General features: G+C 41.0%; 1 protein-coding gene and 1 long non-coding RNA gene across 6 annotated transcripts in view; one reads left to right on the top strand and one right to left on the bottom strand.

Annotated features, from left to right (window-relative positions):
* The window catches only part of LOC141413948 (uncharacterized), a 31,372-nt gene extending 18,098 nt beyond the window's left edge, over window positions 1-13,274 (top strand). The window contains exons 3-4 of the long non-coding RNA XR_012439003.1: window positions 10,481-10,586; window positions 10,674-13,274. This is a non-coding gene — a long non-coding RNA (uncharacterized lncRNA). The remainder of the gene's footprint in view (window positions 1-10,480; window positions 10,587-10,673) is intronic.
* Hhat (hedgehog acyltransferase) overlaps window positions 1-21,351 on the bottom strand; it is a 317,030-nt gene that overhangs the window by 30,492 nt on the left and 265,187 nt on the right. For all 5 annotated transcript variants that reach the window (XM_074048402.1, XM_074048398.1, XM_074048399.1 and 2 more), the window contains one exon: window positions 15,194-15,338. In XM_074048402.1, coding sequence (XP_073904503.1) covers window positions 15,194-15,338 — 145 coding nt within the window. The remainder of the gene's footprint in view (window positions 1-15,193; window positions 15,339-21,351) is intronic.

Consider the following 21,351-nt stretch of genomic DNA (forward strand, 5'->3'; position numbering starts at 1 on the left):
GCAGGGGCTAGCATGGCTCCTACTCTTTAGTTGATGAGCAGTGAATGGGGCGGGGTGGGGTTTGACAGAGTGAGTTGGGAAGGAGAAAATGGAATGGCATCAGGTAGGAGGCAGAAGGAAGGTTAAATGGATAAATGAAATGGCTTATGGAAGGAAGACTGGGTAGATAGACAAATGGACAAATAAACAGATGGATAGAGAAACAGGTCAGACCAATTCTTGTTTAGCCCTAAACTATTTTTAACAGCTTACTGATAGATAATTCATATACTACACACAATTCATCTACTTAAAGTTTAAAATTTAATAGCTTTAGTATATTCAGAGTTGTGCAAACATCACTATAATCAATTTCAGAACATTTTATCATCCTCAAAAAAGAAACCTATGCCCGTTAGCCATCACCCTACAAACCAATATCCCTCCCTATTCTAGGCAACCACTAATCTACTCTCTGTCTGTATATATTTGTCTATTCCGGGCATTCCATATAAATAGAACCATTCAATATGTGGTTGTTTGTGACTGGTTTCTTTCACTTAGCATGTCTTCAAGGTTCATCCATGTTTCATGTTTTGGTAACTTACTTCATTATATGATATTCCATTGTATGGATATCTAACATATCATTTATCCTTTCATTAGCTCATGGATATTTGGGGTTTTTTTCCCTACCTTTGGGCTAGTATATGTAATGACACAATGAACATTCATGTCCAAGTGTTTGTACAGATAGATGTTTTCATTTTTCTTGGGTATATATCTAGGAGTGGAATTGCTAAGTCATGGTAACTTTGTATTTAACTCTTTAAGAAACTGACAGACTATATTCTAAAGCATCTGTTTTCCATTTTCTATTTCCATCAGCAGGGTACAAGTATTTCGATTTTTCTATCTTCTCAGCAAAACTGTTATTTTCCTTTCAAAAAAAAATTGTAGCCATTCTATTGGTTATGACATGGAATCTCACTGAAGTTTTGATTTACATTTTCCTGATGGCTAATGATGTTGAATATCTTCTCATGTACTTATTATTCATTTGTGTATCTTCTTTGGATAAATGTTTATTCATAGCCTTTGTCTGCTTTTAATTGGATTCTTTTTATTATTGAGTTATATATTCTAGACAGACGTTCCTTATCAGATATATGACTCCAAAACATTCTCACATTCTGATTACATTTTCACTTTCTTGATGGTGCCTTTTAAAACAAAAAAATAAGTTTTTAATTTTGATGATGTCTAATTGATCTATTTTTCCTTTTATTATTTGTGCTTTTAGTGTCATATTAAGAAACCACTGTCTAATCTAAGGTCATGAAGATTGCATACTTAAATTTTTTCTAAGTTACATAGTTTTAACTCTTACATTTAGGTCCTTGATCCTTTTGAGTTAACTTTTGTATATCATGTGAGAAAGGGGTCCAACTCCGTTCTTTTGCACTTTGATATTTGTCAAAGTGTTTTTGATAGAAAAAAGGGCCCCTGAGGCATAATAATGTTAATACAATATTCTCAATAATAACTTACAATTAGTAGAGGCTTACCATGTGTCAGGGACTGTGCAAGGTTATGTTCACACCTTATTTAAATTCCACAATTATCTGTGAGGTAGGTATTTTTCTCAGTCTACAGGTGAGAATTTGAGTGTTAGAGAGATTAGGTACCTTGTCCAGGGCCTCATACTAGTAAGGGACTCAATTGTGTCTGACTCCAGAGCTGCTGATCATTATTAAACTGCTGGTGTAACACAGACCCCAGAAATTAAGGGATACCTTAGATACACTGAATTTGCTTCACACTGAAGTGAAGATGTCAGCCTCCACTGACACCTCATATTTATATTTGAAGCATATTGTTATTTCCTGGATACTCCAAATGGCATGCTTGACTCAAATGGAAAGATTTCTACAGAATATAAGAATGTCTTGTTTTTAGCAATGTCAAGTATGTTATCTTAAACAATTCTGCCAGTGGAAGGGAAAAAAAAAACCTAATACTTCTAGATGAATATTTTTTCCTAAAGCTGGCAATATAAGGAGTACCTGGTAAGACAGTAAGGAATTACAGGCCCAAAATCTAAGAGAAAACAAGGACAAATTCTTAAAAATGTTTTTTCCTGTAGACAACTATGTGTCCAGACTATGCTGTAACCTAAGGAGTAACAGAATGAAATCCAGGAGCTGCCAGAAGCAGTGAGCCTAATAGTCTTCCTAGGTGTCAGGTGAACCAAAAGTAAACAAAGTCCCTCTCATCCACAGGTAAAGGACAAGGAAGTGAATCTTTCCCTAAGAGGATGGAACTATGGACCATCCCTATCTGTCTAGCAGATGCAAGTACAATTTTATCTACAGAAAGGTACTTTTATTCTAGGCCTAAGAAATACCTCACATAAAATTATCAAGACAATGAGCAGCATATAGTCAAAGATACCAAGTATATTAAGGAAAGAGACATGAGGTAAGACCAACATAAAAGAGTACAACATATGTAGACACATACAAATTTAAAATACTAAAAGTAAAACATTATAAAGCAACTATACCTATTACTGTATTTTAAGAAACAAAAGGCAAACCTGAAAATACCTGTAAAATATCTTTAGAGAACAAAAAACTATAAAATGTACCCCACCAGAGTGAACTTGGCCTTAAAAACATATAATGGTTCAGCAGTTTCCTGAGTAAGCTGTTTTTCTCCACAAAGAACCCTGTTTTGGGCATTTTCCTTGGCACTTGAAAATTCTAAGAGCAAAGGTAAGGAAACAGAAGAGAAATCCATGGTGACCACCCTCAAATTCAGAAATTAATCCAAGGCAAGATCAACAAGCAAACAAATCTGGAGTATTTTTTCCGATCTCAAGTACCAAAATCATTAAGCTGCCCAAATGATGAAGACCTAGCTAATTTCCTCAAATCCTCCCTGGGAGAATTCTTAAGATTTCTTCTTCCATCTTTCCCATTCTTTGATATCTCACATCTATATCAGAGGCCTTTGTCCTTTACAGGACCTCCTGATTGGTCTCCCTGCCCCTAGTACCACTGCCCTCCATGTTATCTCTTTCAAAAATGAGAATCATGTCACTCCTGCAAAAATCCTCATGAAGGATTTTTTTTTAAATTTTAATCTCATTTAATATTGTCTTTTACTGTGACACAGGTTACTCCAGAGGCACCTGCACACCCATGTTTATTGCATCACTATTCACAATAGCCAAATTATGGAAACAGCCAAAATGCCCCACTACTGATGAATGGATTAAGAAAATGTGGTATCTATATACAATGTAATTTTATGCAGCCATGAAGAAGAACGGAATGTTATCATTCGCTGGTAAATGGCTGGAATTGGAGAACATCATTCTGAGTGAGGTTAGCCTGGCCCAAAAGACCAAAAATCATATGTTCTCTGTCATATGTGGACATTAGATCAAGGGCAAACACAACAAGGTGATGGGACTTTGATCACAAGATAAAAGCGAGAGCATACAAGGGAGGGGTGAGGATAGGTAAGACACCTAAAAAATTAGTTAGCATTTGTTGCCCTTAACACAGAGAAACTAAAGCAGGTATCTTAAAAGCAACTGAGGCCAGTAGGAAAAGGGGACCAGGAACTAGAGAAAAGGTTAGATCAAAAAGAATTAACCTAGAAGGTAACACACACACACAGGAAATTAATGTGAGTCAACTCCCTGTATAGCTATCCTTATCTCAACTAGAAAAAACCCTTGTTCCTTCCTATTATTGCTTATACTGTCTCTTCAACAAAATTAGAGATAAGGGCAAAATAGTTTCTGCCAGGTATTGGGGGGGGAGGAGTGGAGAGAGAGGGGGCGGAGTGGGTGGTAAGGGAGGGGGTGGGGGCAGAGGGTAGAAATGACCCAAGCGTTGTATGCACATATGAATAAAATTTTAAAAATTGTTTTTTAATTATAATTTTTATTAGGACATGTTAGTTATACAGGAAGGGATGCATATTGACAATTCCAAATAAGCTTATATTGTACATTGGTTAGATCACCCCCATCATCTCCCTCCTGAATCCTCTTCCTACCCCATTTAAAGCAATTGCAAGGTGTTTCTTTGGTCTCTTTCATATAAGTATATGAAGTCCATCAACCATACACCCTCACCTTAATTTCCATGAAGGATTTTTGTTTTTCACTAAGGAGGAAGCCCATAGTCCTTGGCACGATGGGGATGGGCCTCTTCCCCTGGTCCTCTGGTTTCCTTTGGTTCATCCATTCTATTCACTGTAGTACACCTTATATCCTCTCTGCCTGGACCTTGAGAAACTGGCAGCTTTCTGAATGTGCTGTTCTGCTCTATGCCTTTGTGTCTGCTGTGTCCCACCTCCCAAGTCTGGTCCTTACTCATCCTTTAAGCCCCTCTGTGATGTCACCTTTTTCACCCAGAAGAAACAGTCAAGGAAAAGAGAAATAATATGGCAAGTGGTGGCCCGACATTTGGCTTTGTATTAAAATCAGCTTATGGGCATATCCCTGGACTGTTCACCTTTTGTCCCCAGAGTGCATAACAAAGCACTACAGTACATTTCGGCTCGATGCACACCCGCATCTCATTATCACTGTATACCACACCCCAGTGCAACAGTCAGCAGGATCTCCAGGAGGTTCTCTGCTTCCAGCAATTTTCTCTGTAAAAGGATCTTAGATTTACAAGACCACTGTCCCTGTCTTTCCTGGTGCAGATAACCTGAGATGCTTCTCACAGTTCTTAATTCCCCTCTGTGTACTTTTGCTTCTTTTAGTAAAACCCTCACTGATGATAACAATTTTGTGCAGCAATGCAGAAGGTGTGACCCAGACCTCCAGCAATCTTATTAGGGACATCCAGGAGATGAGAAAAGTAATCAAGACACTCGCTTCAAATATGACAAAACTTAGTTATGAGTAACTGTGGACACAAATAGAATTTTAAAGCAGGCCCAGGAACAATTTTGTTAAGTTAAAATTTATTCAGTTTCTTCTAGCTGAGTGAAAAACAATGACTTTCTGTGAAAAAAACAGGTCTCCACAGAAAGGTCTATGTGACCAGAAAATGTTCAGACATGGTACCATCTTTCAGATTTCCTGTGACTGATGACCCTCCAAACACAAAAGGTCCTCTTTGTACATGACTCAACAAGTATATTCTGATTCAACTTGGAACCAACACAAGTGACAGTGGTCCTATCCTCCCACCATTCAAACATTGGGAAAAGAGAAGTCAGGTCTATCAAGGGAAAAATCCACATTCCTTTATCTTAAATTGGTGGGGGTGAGGGGAGGCAGGGGGCTTGGCCTTCCCAAACCAGGATGTTTACCTAACAGTCTTTGGGCAGAATATTATATTCCCTGGCCTAGAACTCAATTGTCTGTTTTCTTCTTCCCCTTGGAAGTTAGCTTGGGGTTAATTCCCTTAGGTACATGCCTCTGATCCCTGTGAGACTTCCAACAGCAAAGGGACACAACTACCTTTTAAAGCAAATATTAAATTTTCCCTTTTTATTTTACTGACTGCAAGTAATTCTTCCTAGTTTTTTTTTTTTCTTTTTCTTTACTTCAAGGGCACATGAAAATGTAACCAGAAAAAAAACCTTTAAGGTCCTGAGTTGTACTGCCTGGAGACATAACTAGGGCTAAACGTGGCAATTCCTCCACCTCTGGGCCAAGGTGGGCAGCAGCTGGAGCACTACAATGGTCAGAGGAGGACAAAGGGGAGCAGAGGGTCACTGCAGGCTGCTGCTCAGGCTGGTGCCTATGGGGCAAAGGCTTTGGGCTTCAAGTAGGCTGGAAGCAGGGCAGTTCCCAAGTGGAACACCAGTTCTGGCCTGCCTTCCAAGAAAGCCTGGACCTGCCACTTGACACAGGGTGATATGTACTTCCAGGCATTTCTATTGGCTGCTTGCTGTGTGTTTGATATCGTGGGCTAGAGGAAGATGACAAATATCAAGGCAGGTGCTAGTGAGACTTTTTTGGGAGATGCTAGGGATTGAACCCATTGCTTTGCACGAGCAAACCCCTAATTACATGCTCTACATTAAGCAACAACACCCCTGTCTTGGCTTTGTTTAAAGTCAGCTCATCAGGGCACCCCAGTCACTGTGGGTCTGTGTTTCTCCAACCACCTTCACCTACCACATAGCTTCTCTTCACACTGACCTGGATCACTATGACAGATAAGAGCTCCCCAGGAATGCAGCCAGCTTTCCTTGTTCCTCATCTTCCCAGGGCCCTTCACTGTGTCTCTGGCACAAGATCCCCTTGCATCTTTGCTTTAGATTGCTCTGTGACATCATTGTGTCTGGACATATGACTCTTTCCATCATACCCTGTTGGAATATACATGCTGTGGTCTAACTACATTTTAGACTTGAATACTTGAAGTGGGTGTTTCTGACCTTCCAGTTCCAGTACTCGTGCCCTGAACTGTGTTTCTTAGAGTAAGGAAAGAGTCACTATGCCCATATAGGTGACCCGCCCCATCCCACTCCACTTTCCCACACCATACAATGTGAAGAAGCCCCAGTACTGGCTTCCCAGAGCTGCCAAACAAATTGCTACAAACTGAGTGGATCAAAACAATAGAAATTTACTTACTCCCTTTCAGTTCTGAAGCCAGAAGTCTGAAATCAAAGTGTTGGCAGAGCCAACAAAGCAAAGCCTCTAGAGCACCTTCCTTGCTTCTTTCAGCTTCCGGGCACCCTGAACACTCCTTGACCTATGTTGGCATCACTCTAATTTGCCTCCACCTTACCTGGCCACTTCTCCCTGTGGTGTCCTATCACCTTCTCTTTGTATGTATGTCTGTCTCTGAATTTCCTTCAACCAAATTTTCCCTTGTTATAAGGATATTGGTTATATTGGATTAGGGTCTACCTCAGTGATGTCATTTTAATTTGTCATTTCTATAAAGACCCTATTTCCAAAAAAGATCACATTTTGAGGTTCTGGGCAGTAGAACTTTAATGTATCTGCTTTGGGAACACAATTCAACTCCTAGAAGCCTCCTTTGCCAGGGTTCATTCTCCTAGTAGGTCCCTTTGCAAAGAACACTCCATGACAGCAAGTAAAGGGATCAGGGAGCAACTAGAGGCTACAGGAATCTTAATGAATGAATAGAAAATAGTTCAGTTAAGGCTCCAAGGCCTGTTCACATGAAGCTCCAACCTCTGAAGTTGTACTAAGCAGGCACGGACAACACAGGATTCATTTTTTTCCATCTTTATGTCCAGATAATGAAAAGATTTTTGTATGATTTTCACTCTCACTTACTGACTATTCACTAAAATACAGGAGTGCCTTAATTACACTCAAGAGAGGTGACTACAGTATTAGATAGGATTCCTGAGGCAAGGGAAAATTCCCCTAATTCCGCTTTCTGATCTTTACAGCAAATAGAAGAACCACAGCCAGGCTGTTGCTGTCTTCAGTTGCATTCCCCCAGCACCACCCAATGTAAGGCACCACAGTCATACACCTCTGGCTATTGCGACAGCCATCCCGAGATTGTCGGGGTTCTCTAATCATTCAGATAGCCTGACAAGAAAATATAATCTCTCTTTTTCTGCTGCTTTCTCAGTCTGGGTAAAATGGGTTATATTAGAAAGAAGGCTTATGTGCAACCTACTACAATGTCTGAGAAAGCCTGTAAGAGGGAAAAGTCAACACCCTAAGTGATTTGCCAGATGAACAAGAGTCCTACACCTCAGCAGGCTCAGGGACGCCAGTTACTGAGTGATGGCTCAGCCAACTAGCAGGCCAAGGACTGGCATATCAGCCATAGAAATGGGAAGCTCCAATCCTCATCACCCTCCCAGCTCTCCAAGTGATGAGTACTAAGATTGTCTCTGACAGTGACAGCCAGGATGGGTTGAGGTGAAAACAAGGGCTGCCTGTCATGATTTAGCCCTCACACAGCAGAGAAGGAAGAGTGGCAACATATGAAGAACATGGAATTTGGAGTTACAGGCTTGCAATTGCATCTGGTTTGTGCAATTCTGAACAAGTTTCCTAACCACTTTCACCCTCAGCAGTATTAATAATACTGTGATGAGATCTGCCCAAATTACCTTGCAGGGCTGTTGTGAAGATCAACTCAACGAGTGAATGGGGAAAAAAGAATTATACTTAGAGCACTCAGGAAACTCTGAATACCAGGTAGCCTAGACCTCTATGCAAAGAAAAGTAAAGGATGCTTGATCATTAGTGTGGGGAGCTCTGGCTCCATCCCCTATGCAGAATTTTACTTGGTCAGGCTAGAGCACAGCCCAAACCAGGCTAAGCACCCTAGCATCCCAGATCTTAACAGCATGAGTAATGCCCATGTCACATACCACCCCTCACCTCCCCCCCCAACACACACCAGTGTTTGTGACTATTTCACTGCTGCGTGCAGAGCTGACACAGGCCTTGTTCCCCAGACCATCTCCTGGCCTTTCCTAGCCAAAACAACATTTCATTCCATAGGGGGCAGATAAAGCCTAAGAGGGAAAAGAGGCAGAGAAAGTCCCAAGAGTAGAAGAGGATGAGAAGGGAGGTGACACAGTGGTGCCATTATGACTCTTACTCTCTCTCCAGCCTCATGGGATTATCTACAGAAGGCCACACTCCTGTGCCAGCAATTCTGTCCTCTATGAATATACTATTGAGGGAGAATGCAAAAATATCTACTATGTCTTTACTCCCACCTATATCAACATCCTTTGCAATATGATTTTGCAGCTCCTCTCATCAGAAGACAAGAGTCTATATTAGTCAATTCTGTGCTCCTGTGTCAAAATGCCTGAGAGAAATCAACTGAAAGGAGGAAAGGTTTATTTTGGTTCACGGTTTCAGTCCGCGGTTGGCTAGCTCATTGCATTTAGGCCTGTTGGCAAGGCAAAACATCATGGTAAAGGGAATAGTGGAGGACAACTGATCACCTCAAAGGAGCCAGGAAGTGGAGGGGGGTGGTAGGACAAGGTACATCCTTTAAAGGCACACCTCCAGTGACCTTCGTCCACCAACTAGGCCCCACCTCCTAATAGGTCATTCAGTTATGAGTTGAAGCCTTCATTATCTAATCACCTCGCAACAGAGCCACCAGCTGGGGACCAATCTTCAACACACTGAAATTTGGGGGACATTCCAGATCTGAACCCTAACAGTCTATTTCCCTTGCCTTGATTTTAGGTTTTCTAAAATTTTATAATATGCTTTGGCTAAAAGAATGCAGAGGTGATAGTCTAACCCAGAAAGGGCCTTGTATACTTTCTGGTCTTTCTATGAAGCCACTATAACTGTCATGTGAACAGCCTGGATGAGTCTACTAAAGGAAAAGTAATTAACCTGATCTCTTATTAAAAGCGACCTGAGTGAGCCAATTCATCCCAATGACAGCCCCAGAAATGGGAGAGCCCAGCTAAGGTCAATAAATTCATCCTATAGCTGACCCACAAATGTATGCATGAGGCTGTCCTAGACCAACAGATTTCAAAGGGTAATGAACTAAATAATTGTTTCTTAAGCTATTAAGTTTTGAGGTGGTTTGTTATACATACGGAGTTAACTGGTAAATGCTAACCTCAATCACTGTTCAATCTAGATCTTCTTTTTCCTTTGGGGTAAGATAAAGATGTTGAAGTAGGACACAAAGGGCAGTGTGGCCATCTCTCCCTTAGAGAGCAGTAGTCTTCAAGCTAGCCTATAAAGTATAAGTAACATGGACAACTTCACAAGAACTGATTTCCAAATCCTCAACTTCCACATTTACATACACTTCCTTGAAAATTTATGCCTTTTTCCCATTCTCCGCTCATAAAAGAGTCTTAATCCCATTTTATAAAGCAGAAGTAAATGTCTCACCAATGCTCATCACATCGCAGGATACTGTTTTAGGATGAAAATCCCTCAAGGGAATTGGTAGTACACCTTGGAAACCTGTCTACCCCGCATATGTACAACTGGGAGGCAGGAAGAGTAAAGACCAATGAGAGATCAATAGTAAGTGAAAGTAAAAAGATGCTAATATATGCTCATGTGTCAGTAAAAACACAAAATTATTTCATTTGTACTTGGTTAGTAGTGACTAAACTATGCTGGTCTTTACTTCTATTTAAAGATACTTTAAAATGTTCCTATCTTCCATGAAATTCTCTTCAACATGAATTCAGGAAAAGACCTAGTCAGCATAAAAAAGTTTCACACATCCTCACAGAAAATGACATTTCAATGCAGAGGAGTTAAAGTCCTTTCCAGCTAGTTTAGAAGTCTCCTCAAGTCTAACTCATGACTTGTGCCTTGAAACTTGACCTAAAATGCTCTTAGGAAAAATGATGGCCAAAACATGTGGGTGACCATATGATAAAGAGAAAAGATACAAAGGCTTCTGAGAGTCTTAAATTCAGATACCAAGAATGGCCACAAATGGACCAATGTGTAAAATGGATACAGGCTCAAATCATTTAACCTACCTCTATGCATGAACTTCATCCCTAGTACCAATGGACAAGAGGTTCCAACCCTTCAAATTCCTCTGGAAGTTTCAGAAGATTCAGTGAGGCAAAAGCAGAGTCAATGAGAGTCATGGAAACACCACTTATAGGTAAGGGCCAGTGAAGGTGGTAAGATGAAGTAATCACAGAGCATGGCTTGGAAATGCTGACATCTGCCCTCTGTCTTCTCTCATCAGCAATGAAATTTAACTCCCAAGGATTTAAGAAGATGTGAAAGAAACAAGTTTTATTTAAACAAAACCCTCTAGAATTTCCAGTGCAATATTTCAGTTCAGCTTTAAATAAAATGCCTGTCCAGAACTATTTGAGTCAGGAAATGAATAAACTGAAGGGACAAGGTAGTAATCAGGGAGAAAATATATTTTCTCCTCTCTCAGCTAGGAATAGCAAGCAAATGTGGGGAGTGTAAAGGTTTTGACCTGCATTAGAAAATTACTAGCTCTTCTCTCATTGTAATCTGAAGGAAAAACAACCAAGTTCAAACTAGATCAGATGCTAAGGAAAATGAAAAACAAACAGACATGTGCATGAATGTGTATAGGTGTATGCACGTATATGCGTGCAAACCCGCATGTGTGTAACAGTCAGGCAGGCAGGAGAATGTTTGGAGGGGCCTGTGTCTCTACCAAGTTCCTGTCACTGTAAAGTCCTAGAGGCAGATCTGGGGCTCCACTTCTTGGGAGATGTTTTGGACCCTTTTTACATAACCCACACCCATCCCTGGACAAAAGTAGACAGACTTTTCAGAAAGACCAGCATCCTGCACCTATATATCATAAAGCTCTCTGCCCCCTCAAAACCAGATATATTCTCAATGTGTACCCATCCTCTTTAAATCCCTTTTCTCCCCACTTCCTGGGGGACTAAAGAGACAGAAATGCAAGCATGTTTGGATCACAGCTGGTTTATGGGGCTGACTTTGCTCATTTGGAGTTATAACTCATGGATATTTTTGAATTATAGAGGAGGATTTAACTGCTCGTTGAAGAAATTAATTTAAGCATCAATGTGGAGGATTTAAGGTAGACAAGATAAAGCTTCTTCCATCAACAAATGATTTTGACCAATGAAGGCTTATGTGAGTAGCACTTTGCACTTGTCTCTGCAAAGCATGACATACAAAAGTCACCTTCCCATCTGCTGCAGTGGGCAGGTAGACCAAATCCCCAACCATATCATTCTCAGATCCATGAAAATTCATCAATCAGCTTGAAGAAAATTTCAATAGTAAAAATTTGGAGATTATTTGAGAGCAAAAATACAGATTCCTTATTCTCTGCTGAGTTTATTGAGTGTTACTTTGCCAATTTCAGCAACAGAGGTAACACTTGTTGATAAAAATGTTATGTGCATGACTCATACCACAGTCCAAGATTTGCTGCTCCAATTTCTGCCTCTATTCTTCTGAAAGCAGGCCAGATCCCCAGCAGAAAGGGAAGGGCCCTGTTTAACAGCCTCCTATCTGTCACCTACAGAAGCCATAGAGACTTTTATGGTGGCACTATGATGAACTCTGCAGCTTAAAGCAACCAAATCTATGGCTAAATTTAGTGAACTGGAGATAGGGAGATACTGGCCTTAAGACAACTCCTCCAAACTGTACACGAACTACTTCTAGGAGCATCAGTGATGCTGAGGAAAGGTTCCCTGAGAATTAGTGAGACTCTGTGAGTGATTATGTCATTAGTTGTGAGGCATTTACAAATCTCTTCAATAATCCCTGTCCCACAGATACCTGTCTATCCCTTTCCTGTCTTGCCAGGACTCCTCGAGGTGAGCTCTATGATAAGATGCAGTGCCAGTGGTTCCTGGTCACTGTAGGAAGTCTCAGTTCCTCAAGGCTCAGAGAAAAGGGACCCATTTTATTAAGCCCTGAAATCTAGACACCGAACTTAAACACTCCTCGTATGCTTCATTGTATTTTCCTCAGTGAGTAGAGATGGGTTGTGTAGCAATGGGAACTTATCTGGTACCCAGAGGAAGAGGCCAAAGACACCCAGGTTCATTCAGTTACAACTTCATGTACAAGCCAACAATCCCTTATCTGAAACCTTTGGGGCCAGATGAGTTTCAGAATTCAGATTTTCTTTTTAATTTTAGAACGCTAACATATTAATACCCCCCAGCAGGGCCTGAGGAAGCATCCTACAGATTCATTAATTGTTTTTGTACCAATAACATGAATATTCATAACCGTGATCTAGGAGGTCAATCAAATTCGCTTTGAGATAAAAATCAGAGTTTTTGAGGAAGGAACATTTGACACCATCTGGTTCTCTTTCCTCCAAGGGATATCTAAACATAATCATTCAAGGTCTAAGACCATCAGCAGCAAACAGACAAACAGAGCCAAACCCCAGCAGACATTCCCTGACTCAGGTGGCTCATGGGACAGAGCAGTGAAGATCTGAACAGGTTCATTTGGATAATCTCTGACACAGAAAATGTCTTATAAGCTGAGCTTCTCTGGCCTCAGAACCCTGAAAAGAAAGGATTCTACAGAGCCCTCCCAAGAACTGGAGACTCTGCCCAAGTCCAAGGAGGGCACAAACAGTATATCTTACCACAGACCACAGAGACACCCCCAGCACCAACCAACTACAGCCTTGTACTTGGATCAGTCACATGACTGGTTCTAGCTAGCAAGGCATGAGCAAAAATGTCACTTCTACCTGAGGTACTCATGTTCTCTTCCACTCCCTGATGCCAGGACAAGGTGGTGAAAAATCAAAGCAAACACTCTACATCCTAGAATCACTGGAGAGACACTGGATTTGTATTGAACTGCCAGAGAAATAAACTTCTACAGTGAAAATTTATGAAGATTTTGGAATTTCTGATATGGAGGCAATGTTAGCTGCCCCAACACACACCTGCCTTTTTATTTTAATTAGGATATATTCATTGTACAAGGGGAATTCTGAATAGCCTTACATTTTACATTGGTTAGATCGCCCCATCATCTCCCCCTAACAACACCCTCCTCACCCCACTTAAAGCAATTGCAAGAGGTTTTATTATTCTATTTTGTGTATGTATATGAGGCCATTAATCATTTTCCCTCAACTTCATCTTCTTAATTCACTCCTCCCCCCAACACACACACACACATTGTACCTGTTATAACTGCCTTCTTGACCACTGGCAAATTCTACTCAATGCTCCAATTTAAATGCTACCTCCTCTGTGAGATCCACCTTCTATGGAAAGTCAGTAACTCCCAGCAAGTCACTCATACATGTGGCACAGCAATTATGCAAATCAACTGGCACATTTGTGTGTGTGCTTTTTTTTTTTTGATACAGGATCTCACTTTATAGCCCAGGCTGGCCTCCAACTCACAATTCTCCCGCCTCAGCTCCTCCTGCAGGGATTGGAGGCATTTATCACCATACCTAGCTTGTACTTCTGTTTTCATCCTTGTATTCTCAGTGCTTTGCAAATAGCCAACACCCAATACATTTGATTTGCTGAAAAATAAAAGCCAGAGCCTTTTCACTATTGACAAGCAACCCTAAGTCAGCATTTTCCCCTAAGCCACCATGTTCTCAGCATTGTTTTAGGCTCCGTGGCAGGAGGCAAGAAAAGTAAAATTACCCTCCTGTATCTTTATTTCTTTTGTACCCCATTGTCTCCCATTTTTATTAAAGGATAGCTTCTCCTTAAAAACACATGGTCTTTTCAGTAACTATCAGCTAAAACATTTCTCAGAAAGCAGATCAAAGAGAGGTTTCTTAGTGACAAGATTAAAGTAGAACAGAGATCTCTAGTGGCCTCATTGAGCCTGGCTCCGCCAAGCCTGCACAGTTTAGATTCATGACCTGGCATTCTGAAATCAGACAGATGTGTCGGGGTTATTTTTGATGTGAAAAGACCTGCAGCAAAAAGCATCACTGGCACCTTGGGGACCCAGATGTGGAGATGAAAAGCCAGACATGTGGAGTCATGTTATCACAGTTTGGCAAAGCTTCCTAAAAACTCAAAACATGACACCATGTCACTGGTCAGGGAAACAGAACATGGGCAGTGAACTGGCTTCAGAATGTGAGTCATTCTAAATCATCAATTCTCTTAAGACATGAAAGATCTCTTATGTAAATGGTGACCAATTATTGCAATGCTTTCACAACTCCCACATACTATTCTTTAATGTGATGCAGGTGTGACTTTACTGTGGACACTGAGACAATCCTCATAATTTACATTAAATATAAGATTGTCTGCTAGTGTTCAGACACAAATATCCACAGCAAGAGCTATGGCAAACATGGGAACCATGCCCATAGCTTCAGAAGAGTACAATGGAACTTTTAAGACATATTTCTAGTAAGATGTTCCAAGCAGTAAATGGAACAAGGCTAGACTTTGTAGTACATTGGCAGCTGGGATCTAGAGACAGTATAGAAGATAAGGCAAAAAGTATATTAAAAATGGAAAAGTAACTTGGTAGAATGGAATGTAGAGATCAGAATAGTTGAGATAGTCTGTTTTGATGTTGATAAGTACCACATGTAGTTGATCTGAGGTGCATCAAAAATCCTAGCTAAACACAGGAAATTGTTCCTGGATAGTACTTTTCTGGGTCCTATACCATGAATGTAATAATGAATGACTCTCCTAAATCCCATCCATTGATACCAACTGCATGCATGGAAAACAAGAAGGTGATTGAAAGCACTACTGTCCGACAACTTACCTTGGATGAAGATCCTGTCCCAGTAGGTTTTCCCAACTTGATTGCCTCCAAGAAACACCAGGTTGAACAGGATCAGCATGGAGGTAGAGCAAGATGCAAGGGCAGCATGCAGTCGACGGCGAGCTTGTGGAGAGAGGTACCGGGCCTACAAGGAAAACAGCAAAAAGGCATTATCTCAACACACGGGTGGAGGAACTAGGGCTAAGACATCCCCTCACTAGTCCAGGATACTTCTCTTAGACCTGGGCCAGGTCATTATAGAAACAGCTCTCAAAACTTCTTCTTGAAGGAAACTACAACATGTTCCTTCTGCTCTAAGGGGGAAAAATGATGTATTTTATTTATGTTTCTTCCTCCTCCCACACTGGGCTTCTGTATAAGCATTGAAGCTCATTAAGATTTAGCAGCCCTCCTATCTCCAGTTGAGATGTCACTGCATGCTTTCTACATGTAAATCTATACATGCAACAACTTTAAACTGCTTTCCATGATAACTAGAATATATAACTCCATGTTAAGATGACAGTGATCAGAAGTCAAGACAGAGTGATTTTCTAGACTGGTTCACTTGACCCTGGGAAGCTAATCAACCACCATGAAAGCTAATATACTATTAGGAGGAATCTCGTGATGAGGATGCAGAAGAATCAGTATAAGTCAATCCCACTGCTATAATTGTCGCTAAGGACACACGTTCTACTGTCAACACACAGCAGCAGCCAAGAATGGAGGCTGATCATAGTACCTGAAGAACTTGAGGCCAGAGGGATGCCTCCCAGCAATCATGATAAAGAAGTCTTCCCCCCTTTTTAAAATGTCCTCAGAGATCTCATAAAGCAAACAAAGCCCCTATTCCTCATCTAATGGTGACCCCTCTAGAGTGAGGTTGCCTTGCTGTGTCTGTCTGGAGGTATGAAGCCCATCAGCCTGTGAGTGGGATTGTGTATTCAGAAAGAGATCCAGGGACAGTGCCACAGTCAGACACACACACAGGGCCCCAGGGTTCCTGATGAATACCTCAGCTTAATCCAAATGCACAGAAAGGAGAGGGTAAAGAGGTCTAGAGGTATTTCCTGAATGTCCTCCAGAAACCTATACATTTCTGCAGTCACATGCATCCTAACTTCAGCTGTCATTCAATTACAAATAGAATTCTGAATGACCCAATGGCAACTGTCTATGCAATTCACAACAGATGAAAAGATTAAACTAGAGGGTGAGTCTCTGGCACGAGGCCCACTTACTTCTGGCCTCCCTGCTGTAGACCACCTATGGCCACTCTGTACACCTTGGTCAAGGTCCCTTTGGTCAATCTAGAGAAATTATTTCCAGATCCCTCCTTTTTTTTCTCCTCTCAGCGCCAGGGCCGTTCTTGGTGCTCAGCTCTAGCTGCTAAAGTCTATCTCCCCAATATGCCCTCTCCTCCATACCACTTCAGAACATGTTTTTACAGTCACTGCATGCAAGTATGACAGGCTCATGAATAAGCTGTGTAGTAGACACTGACTGAGCTGTCTGCCTGGACATGATCTGAAAAGCTCTCCAGTGGGGTCACTATGTTCTATCCTGCTTAGAGGCCCCGGACAAGATGACTTCTGGTTACTTTTCCTGTTTCAAGAGGTCATTAGCATGCAGCAAGGAATGGTGTCAGACAAGACCAGGTGAGAGAAAACTACATTGTGTAAAAACTGGGAATGACAGAGAAAGGGGAAGAAGCTGGCTTAATTGCTCAGCAGCCTTCCCCTTTGAGAATAAGGAGACATTAATCTACCAGTTTCTGTATTTTAAAGCAGAGGAAGACATTTTCTGAGTATTACTGACTTAATTAGCAGCAACCAGGGAGATGAGGTGAAAAGAAGCAAGCAGATGGAGAAAAAAAGAATCCAGAATAAATCAACAATGAATCAAATTATGAACTTTTTCAATTAGCATAAACACGTCCAAATAATTCCTTCCAGGAACAGGCACCACTGCTACACATCTGACTTCTCAGGATTCTGTTCTAACCCCAGGCAATCTTCCCCAACCTCATATCCTGGTAGGAGAAGTCAATGGCCCTGAATGATCTTTCCTTTATTGATGTCAACTGCAGAGAGGGGACATAGCTTGGTTAAGCTCAAGGTGGTTCTACTTTTATGGGAAGTGATGATAATTATTTAATAAATCAACAGAGAGACACTGAGAAAAGGACTAGTCTTTCTTGGGGTTGCTAAGCAGAACTACCTGGCACAGGGAAAAGACCAGGGTGCAGTAGGAAGCTGAGTTGAGGGGCAAGGGCAGGGAAGGAACAAAGGAGGGTAACTAGCATGAGTCCTTGCTCACTTCTGAGGAGAACTTGGCTCTTACAAATCTTCCTTGGATTCTGTGATTACCCCAGTATCTCTCTCAGCTACATGATTCAATAAATTGCTATCTCTCCTTAGGGGGAAAAAGTCAAGATAATAGCATTTGTGAAAGAGCCTCTGTTCTTAGAGATAGGAAAGAGACACCTAAAATCTAAAACAACTGACCACAATTCAATTTTTTTTTAAAAAATAAGGAATGTTAAAGGCACAACTGTTAGACTCCTGTTCACAGGCAGTTCTTCATTGTCCCCTAAGGACAGTGGATGGAAGAAAAAATACACAATGATCAAAAAATTCCAAATCCTAATTTTAACTAACAGTATTGTTCTCTGACAAAAGTAGCTATGCCAATAAGTAGAAAAACTGAAAGAGCATTACTCCTGTCATTGATAATCAAGAGGTGAGTGGCAGGATGAGTCACAAGGAAGGAAAAATAGGATTTATCTGGACAATTCACAAAAGGGCAACAATAATGCCCTTTTATCCAAAAAGGATACTGTCCAAGACCCACTGTGGATGCCTGCAAGTATATGTACTAGGGTTTTTCTTACACATGCATACCTATGATAAAGTATAATTTGTAAGTCAGGTACTGAAGCGATTCACAACAATAATAAAATACCAAAATTACAACAATACACTGTTATAAGAGTTATGTGAATGTGGTCTCAAAATACCTTAATCTACCCTCCCCACTCTTACGATAATGATGTGAGATGATCTACAATCCCTACGTGAGAAGATGAAGTGAGGTAAATGATGTTTGTGATACAGCGTTAGCCTACTAGGTAAGGAGTTACTTGAACACAAATACAAACAACCAATCTGATGACCAACAGGGATAAGGTGACTAGTGACTGGGTATCTACACATCACAGATATGCTGGACAAAGAGATGATTCATATTTCAGATGGGGCAGAGGGTGGATCAAGAGTTTATCTCACTACTCAGAACTGCAAGCAATTTAAATTTATGATTTGGTTATTTCTGGAATTTTCCTTATAATATTTTCAAACCAAAGTTGACTGCAGGTAATTAAATCTGTGGAAACTGAAACTTCAAATAATGGGATATTACCATAATTAACAATAAAGGGATGTAAGTATTGGTGACAACCTGTCTCTCCTCTATGGATTCCCTGGGAATACTGTGGAAGGTGACAGCAATAACAATATGGATCTCTCTACCCTGAAACCTAGGTCTTAGCCACTGATTTACAGGAACTCTGGGAGGTAAGCACCACTCTTAGGGGTCCCAGGAGGAAAAATGCCATATGGGCAAGGCCAGAGGATATATTCCCCTGGGCCAGGCAGCTCCATCACTAAATATGACCTTTTAAAGATAGCATCTTACATGCCTTGCTTCCTTTGCACTCTCTCCTCCAAACTGTTATAGCAATTACTCCTGTGGCACTTCACATCTAGGATAACATGAGTGGACACTATGCCTCCCAAGTCAGTCATCCATCCTCTTGGCTCTAAAGAAAATTCATGTTGAAGAATTGTAAGCTAAATAGGAGAATATCAGGGGAATTCCAAGATGGTGGCTAGAGGGAGGAAGCAGAAAGCGTGCCTCCTAAAGTAAAACCTTGGAGAGACGCTGGAGACACACCTTACAGGAAAAGGCTCAGAGAAAAGGCAAAACTTGACTCCTCCACACTTCCAGCCTGTGCATAGCATCCCCACTTCACGTTAAATGGAGAAACCAGGAGGGCTCCCGGGCCACCACCAGACGGCAGCACCCAGACGGCTTGGGACGATGCGGACCACAAGGTGAGCTAAGCGGTACACGGTACTTCCACAGACAACCCTGGGCCAGATCAGCATAGCCCCATGGACAGACCGACCCCCACCCAGGGAAAAAAGAAAAACTGAATAATAAGCAGTAACAACAACAAAAAGACACATAACAAAGAAGGTGGGGCACCCTGAGTTCCAAAGTGGGGATGGGAATCCCTCACAGAACTGTAAATAAACAAGTCGGGCTGGAGAAGGCAGGAGTGGTGGCACATGCCCAGCAACCAGGAGGGGGAAAGCTTGTAAAAGCAGTGGAGGGAGGAAAACTCCACAGGAGACGGGGGAAGGCCCACGTCCCATGTGAGCTGTAAATAAACACGCAGGCCTGAGAAAGCGGGTGCAGTGTCACCTCCCCCAGTGTGCTTGGAAGGGGAAAGCTTGTAGCAGAGGCTCCCGCACAGGAGAACTCTGAGTAAACAAAGCCTGCGGGGCCAGGTGAGTGCTAAGCTCACCCCAGAGATCTGCATAAATAACGCCTCCAGCAACAGCAGGCTGACAGCAGCAGGCAGGTGAGCCACAGCCTCAGATACCATTTTCAGAACTGTCTCCAGACTCTTTTCTTCTTTTTCTCCCCACCCTTGATGAGAGAACAACCGAATTACACCTGCATGTTGAAAAAGTTACTGAAACTGTATTGTATTTGAACTTGGGACACTTTGTGGGGGTTTTTTTGTTGCTGTTTTGTATGGTTTTGTTTTTGGTCTTCCCAGTCTTTTTACCCTTTGATGAGACAACCACAGAACTAGTTCTGAGGCACCATCTCCAGGATTGGAGGTTGAGGGATGAACACCAAAATTATTAAGACTGAAACTTTATTGCATTTGAACTTGGAGATTTATTCATTTATTTATTTTATACATATATTTTTTCATTTATTTATTTTTTATTTTTATTTTTATTTAATTTTTTATTTTTTTTAAACGTTTTTTTTAATTTTCAATCCTCTCTCTGTCTCTCTAATGTCTATTCAGCTTATGGTTGATTAGTACACTATTTCTCCCTGTTTGTATCTTTGAAACTTTTTTTTGTTTGTTTTTTCTACTTGTTTATTTGTTTTTCCCTTTTCTTTAAACTTCTTTGCTTTTCATCTCCTCTCACCCTTCCATTCTAAATATCACCAGTGCTATTATTACAAGCCAGAAAATACTTAATTGCACACAGTACAGGGACAATAACAACACCAAGGGCAATGACGGGAAGCCAGAAAAAACAGGGAAACCAGTTTCCCCACAGCAAAAAATTAATACAGGAACCAGAGGGGAATGAAGAAAACAGGTACTCAGATCCAGACTCCAACCAAATGAAGATAAACTATGCCAAAGAACCCAATGAAGCCCACAAGAATAATCTAAAAGAAGACATACTACAGGTACTCAATGAGAATATTATAGAGATGATACTGGATAGGGTCAACCAAAATGTACAGGAGACACTCAAGAAATTCTAAGACAACAAAAATAGAGAATTTGAAAAAGCAAAAGAAGAAATAAAGGAAACCATAGAAGCACTGTATAAACACCAAAGTGAAAGAGAGAACACGATGAATAAACAGATAAATGAACTCAGGACAAAAATAGACAATATTAAAAAGGAAACAACCTAGGATATGGAAAACCTCAGAAAAAAGAACAAAACAGACTTGCAAAACAAAAAGGAAGGCCAATCCAGCAGAAGAGAACAAACAGAAGATAGACTCTCAGAACTCGAAGATGAAATGGTAACTAAAGGAAAAACCTAAGAACTATTAGTTAAATAACTCAAGACCAAAAGAAAATGCAGGAACTCACCGACTCCATCAAAAGACCAAACCTGAGACTCATGGGCATCGAAGAAGGAGAAGAGGTGCAAGTGAAGGGAATGCGTAATATATTCAACAAAATAATAACAGAAAATTTCCCAAATCCAGAGAAAGCTATTACCATACAGATGCAAGAGGCCTCAGAACACCAAACAGACCAGATCAAAATAGAACTACCCACCGCTTATCATCATTAAAGCAACAAGTTCAGAAACTAG

The sequence above is a fragment of the Castor canadensis genome, chromosome 11, assembly GCF_047511655.1.
Source record: "Castor canadensis chromosome 11, mCasCan1.hap1v2, whole genome shotgun sequence".
Taxonomy (NCBI): domain Eukaryota; kingdom Metazoa; phylum Chordata; class Mammalia; order Rodentia; family Castoridae; genus Castor; species Castor canadensis.